At 39.5% G+C, this 6,219-nt stretch overlaps 1 protein-coding gene across 1 annotated transcript; it reads right to left on the reverse strand.

Moving 5' to 3' along the window:
* Positions 1-726: 726 nt before the first annotated feature.
* Positions 727-4,906, reverse strand: LOC144451209 (FAD-dependent oxidoreductase domain-containing protein 2-like; the record flags this gene model as incomplete). The annotated part of the gene is made up of 6 exons (XM_078142008.1): positions 727-897; positions 1,445-1,673; positions 2,259-2,445; positions 2,760-3,002; positions 3,594-3,845; positions 4,228-4,906. Coding segments are annotated over 6 exons (1,761 nt in total), but the record flags the coding sequence as incomplete, so codon positions are not given.
* Positions 4,907-6,219: the final 1,313 nt, after the last annotated feature.

A 6,219-nucleotide genomic window follows, 5' to 3' on the forward strand; every position in this document is an offset into this window, starting at 1 on the left:
TTTACTTTCATCTTGGAAAAGTAAATACTTACTGAACAACATACTTTATGAATGGGAATATTGTTTTACTTTTACTGTTACATTAATAAGTAAGTGATAATCGATTGCCTGTAAGATATGACATTCGTGCCACACTAATTTATCACTATCATTGGGGAAAAACACGACGTAGCTTACAGATTAATTTGACTCTTACTTGAAGATGATAGCTGTATAAATTAGCTTATGATACAAACATTACTTTTAAAGTTGCATAGTCAAGCCTGAGACAATATTTGTATCCATGTACAAACTTATGTAAAATTTATCATATATCATATCAATGTTGTGACTTGAATTGAACATAAAACCACCCTCTAACATTGATTTTCATTTCCTACAATCATGATGCCAATATCATTTTCAGGGTATATCCAAAAATTATGCCATCGAAACTTTCCTTTGGTTTCTTTCAGACAATGCTACAGATATCCCGGATGTAAGTGACGATTAAACATAACATATATTCAACGTTCACATCTCCACTGTGTGCATTTAAAATAGCTCAGCGATTTCAGGTACAAACTTATATTTTCTTATTTTAATAGTATGTTCCAACAAACTCCAATTTATTTAATTGTATATATCTATGTAAAGTCATGTTATATATAGAGGCATTTATTTCCTCAATGTTAATCTGTTCGGGTGACGTCACAGTGACCCGTCTGTTACGTGTTTCTGGTTCATTTACATCATACCCTTCATGTCAATGCTAAAAGGCTTGCATTTTCCATCATGGGCATAATCTTTGCTCAGTTTTTGTATCTCCTCTTCTGTCAAAGGGGTGAATATTTCTTTATATTTCTCTGGGTCTGTTATGAACCTTTCGTCATAAACCTTTCCCTCTTCGAGTTTCAACTGTGAATGAAAATACAAACCAATATTATAAAAGCTTTTAAACGAAATAAATAAATATATGGATTGAGGTTTGACTAGTTAGTCCAGCTTACGACAGTAGGCGTAGAGGGCGTAGTTCGGACAGAGAGACTGTACTGTCACCATCTTTTAGCTTTGTTCGGCAACCTTCCGAAGCGCAGATTTGAGATATGAACTACAAGACTGCAATTTAAGTGAGTGAACTTTCAGGGAATATAAAATTACAATCTATTTCTAGTGCTGTGAAATTACTTTTGTCTCTTAAAAGTGTTTCGATAATCAAACCAACGTGGAGGGTCTATGGTTTAACATTACTGGAAGTATTTAAAAATACGTTTTGTCGTTATGATATAGTTTCGGTTACCCAGACTCCTTGGCTTCCGCCATCCAGACACAGAGGCGGATGAAGAGAGCCCCCAGTGATAGATTCTGGGTAGCTGAAACTAATTCATATATGATATTGAACCATACGTATGTTTGCCTAGAGCTGAAACATACGGCGAGGTACAGAGACAATATGTAAACTTACGTGTCTGTTCACGAAGTTCTTCACTCTGTTGCGTTGTTTGTCACCATTTTCCTCCAGGAACTCTTTGCCATCGAATCTTAGAAGCAGTGATTCTAGTAAATCAGATTCTTCCACCAGTTCTCCATTACGATAGTAGTACATGGTTGGATGTAAGAACGGTCCACAATATGGTGATGAAAAATCAGGTATGTGTACGAAATTGTTTGGATGGTCACCCGGCTCACCAAATCTGGAATAGATACGTTCAACAAATTGGTGATTAGGAATGTATTCATCAGATACGTTTCAGCTGGTCAACGTGTGATAATTTGCTCGCACAGCAGTGGTAGGCTTAACTAACTGAACACTGTCCGGGCCCCTCTGACCTTTTTTAATCAGTAGACTCAAGCCGCCATGCTAAGCAGCTAAGCTTGATATGTAGGTGTGCGATATAGCGTATTCTTTCTCTTGATGCTCCTCACTCGTTGTCTCCCTCCCTCCTTCCGTCTGTCTGTCTCGTTCTCTCCCCCTTCTCTCTCTCTCTCTCTCTCTCTCTCTCTCGCTCTCTCTCTATCTCCCTCTCTCTCCATTTTCTTTGACTTTGTGTGCTCATTAACCCGTCTGTCTGTCTGTCTGTCTGTCTGTCTGTCTGTCTGTCTGTCTGTCTGTCTGTCCGCCCGCCCGTGTGTGTGTGTCTGCCTGTCTCTGTCTGTCTGTCTGTCTGTCTGTCTGTCTGTCTGTCTGTCTGTCAATATTTTCCTTTTCATTTCTATACCTCAATCTCCCTACCTCAAACCTCAACTGTTACATATAAACACATGGAACCCTATCTCACCTCTGAAAGCCATACTGCAGTACTATCATGAAATAGTTTAGCTTCTTGAAGTTCTCATTTTCGAGGACATATTTTTTAGGTAGGTCGGTCATATATTCAGCTTTACTGTCCTTGTCGTCTGATACAACCATGACGTCACACAAGAAATTATTCATTTGGTAAATACTGGCCGCTGTACTCACACGATCTGTAAACAAATGAAAGGACACGTTTACAGTAAACGTCTCGTGTAGTGGAAGTCATCAACGTTACAAAACTGAAAATACACAAATAATTCTTGAGCTACTTTAGGAAGCCTTCAGTTATAACAAGTGGGGAAGGCGGGAAATCAGGTCCGGGTTGTTGCGTAAAATGTGACCTTCCCCGATTCCATCGTGCTAAAATGTGGCCCTCCATCAATTTCTTTTCATGATAATTTGATAATGAAAGATGAAAAAATAAGTGTGTAGTAGAAAGCTACTGCGTCTAAAAATACAACTATCGCTACAAAACCATTCTTACCGATAATAGCAGTACTTAAGCCCTCTACTGTACGATCAACCAGGGTCCTGGGGTACGGCGTCTTGAAGTATTTTTCTTGTAGAAGATGATACAAGGTACGCACGTTGTAACGGAAGCCATGGATGAAGCCAGATGCAGCTTGGCGATCAATGGACTGCATAGGTGTTCCCAGATAGTACATATCTGGCACGTTGGTTTCCCACATCGTAGTCAACTCTGGAAACTTTCCATGTTTCACAGTATCTGTAGAAATGGAAAATTGATTAAAAACCTCAATGTTCAAGCCCCCTCTCTTTGTCTCCTCGTGTGTGTATATGTATGTATGTATGTATGTATGTATGTATGTATGTATGTATGTATGTATGTATGTATGTATGTATGTATGTATGTATGTATGTATGTATGTATGTATGTATGTGTGTGTGTGTGTGTGTGTGTATGTATGTATGTATGTATGTATGTATGTATGTGTGGATGTGTGTGTGTGTGTGTGTCTGTCTGTCTGTATGTATGTATGTATGTATGTATGTATGTCTGTCTCTCTCTCTCTGCCTCCCTGTCTCTCTCTGTCCCCCTCACACACACACACACACACACACACACACACACACACACAATGACACAGACAAACGCCCTAACACCCAACAGGGCAGTTCGGCAAGACATCGGTACACTGAGATTCAGACTAAAATTTAGAACCTTTTTGTCTGAAAAAGGTGATACGTCCTTATTGAGCTTCAAGCCAAACAGTGTGTAAAATACCGGAACAAAACAAAGTTTTGGGCCAATGTCTTTCTGATTCTCAAATGAATAATTTGTCACGTGACCACCTACTTGGTTTGATATCGTCTGCAAAGATGCTCAAATCTACGTATTGGAAGCCGGTACATAGGATGACTTTATCATACGGTGCACTGAGAGTAACACGGCCTGGAGGATTCCAATGGGCCACTAAATCTTCAAACTGTACGATGAGTTTACCATTCTCGCCTTTACTGACAGCTTTCATTTTGTATGCTTGATATGCATGAAGTGACTTCAACTGATACATATCTAAGACAGTGTTGTTAACAGCACGGAGATCACCTGCAAGAATAGAAAACACCCCAAATATTGCAAAACAGAAAACTTTTCATTTGCGCTCATTGGTAGCTACGGAAGCGCATACTAAGCACCGTGCATTTAACTAAAAAATGCGCACCGCATGAACACACCTGCTAACCTCTTTTCCAAAACACAAACCTTTCTTTTTTAATGCACAAAATGTGTAACATATGCGCTTAGCTACAAAATGCGTATCCAATGCACAGAATGCGTATCCTATGCACAAAATGCGTGTCCCATGCACTCAAGTACAAAATGCGTATCCAATGCACAAAATGCGTATCCTATCGACTCACCTACAAAATGCGTATCTCATGCACAAAAAGCGTATCCCATGCACAAAATGTGTATGCTAGGCACTCACCTACAAAATGAGTATCCCATGCGTATTTTAATTTCTTCTCTCCATAGATGTGAATAATTGAGGCATGGCCAGCCAGATGGTTCGCCACCTCAAATGCACTGTTACCTCGTCCCAGGACGCAAACTGCTTTTCCTATATACGCATCTTGGTCGATGTCATGAGTTGAATATGTATCACAAAGTTCAATACCCTTTAAATCTGGCAATTTCTCAGATAGGGCGCCAGTGGCCATGAGCAAAACTTTGCAAGTGAATTTTCGGCCATCTTTGCATGTGAGAGTAAATTTCCCGTTATCTTTCTCTCTCTCAATTGACGAAATTCTGGTGTTGTAAGAAATGTCTAGTTTGTATCTATCGACGAAGTCCTGTATATACTTCACAAAGGCATCAGCGCATGGAAAGAGGTCTTTCGAATAGTGGCGAAAGAGAAGAGCGGGGTCGTCGCAGAGCAGGGAGTTCCAATCATGTCTCATGTTGTATTCGTGTTCTGGGAACGGATTGAATCGCTTGTTGATGGAGATGAGGGTTCGGTGACGTGGCTGTGTACGAAAAAATGTACCTGGTCCATCACTTCCTTCCAGAACTAGGTAATTTTTGGCGTCTTTCTTCATTTGGTAGGCCATCTGGAGTCCTGACGGACCGGCTCCTAATATCAGGTAATCGTAATGACCTACAACAAAGATAATAATATGATTTTAGTTACATCAGATGACTTTGAAGAAGCTGAGGAAATTAAATTAAATTCAAATTCATGAATTCAAGAAATTCATGTCTTTCAACCGTTTCCATGGAAATACCCAATATCTAACTAGACTAGAAGTTAGAAGCATGGAATGTTAATGTTTAGGGTTGAGATTTAAACGTCAGTTTCTGCAGATTTTACTTTCGGATTGCCACTATTTAAAAAAAAAAATAATCGAGTGAGGGAATAACACTTTTGAGGCAATCCTTATCGTTTCGTCGTGTGGTTTCGCTGACGAGTCATTTTAGATCTTCGTATTGCCATGTTTGACGTCACTGAATGTCAAGGTCAAGGTTCACATTGTATTTTTTAATATTGCGATATCGTCACGTTATAATTATACTTTATATCGCTTTCGTCAGCTCAAATCCGCAGGATATCATTACCCATCCTGTTGCCATTGAGGGGGCTACTGCTGGGGATGTAACCCCCTCAACGGCGAGAGGCTGGGTAACCGAGGCTACATGATATCACGAAAACCTCACATTAATACACGTATACGAGTATCCCTGTGAATGTTTATTCCTTTTTGTCTAAAAAAGCATATTTTTCCATTGACGCAACAAAATTCATTCTCGCAAGTTATTTTCCTCTTACACAAGGAAAACTACGAATTGAATTTTGAACGACCCGGTGCCGTAGAGGGCGTGATTTTACGACGATGAACAAAAGTGGAAAGTGAGTTCTCGTTTCCGTAAAGAGGGCAATTGTAGTTTACGGCTATGAATTTTCATAGATGGCGCGTTTTAATTACACAACTGTTCAATACGTATCATCACAGTTGTGTCTCACCAACCACAACAATAAGCCGAATATTGATCTTTGTTACTGATTCAGAGACGCAAGTCATAAAGGAGAGTTCGTGAATGGTTTCATGATTGTTATAGTCACCTGGTAGTTATGTTCTAGAGGGACCACTGACGATGGCGGGGATTAGTGTGAGGTAATCGGATTACAAAAGAACAAATTAAAAGTAGTGTGTTTCAAATGTAAAAATGGTGACTTTAGTTACTCTTGGTGGTTAGACCTTACATTAAGGGCTGGAGCAAAGATATGGAAATGCTACTAGACTAGTAGTCGACTGTACAATTAACAGACAGCTTGCCTGTGAGCGCAGAAAACTGAGTACAATGAATCATGGGTATGTAATACTGTTCAATAATATATTTACAGTTGACGGTATCAAATTTATTAACAAACTTGCTCTCAAAATTTCCGTTGATATACACGTCATGAAGCACCAGCCAATAG

This window comes from Glandiceps talaboti, chromosome 21 (assembly GCF_964340395.1).
Source record: "Glandiceps talaboti chromosome 21, keGlaTala1.1, whole genome shotgun sequence".
Classification (NCBI taxonomy): domain Eukaryota; kingdom Metazoa; phylum Hemichordata; class Enteropneusta; family Spengelidae; genus Glandiceps; species Glandiceps talaboti.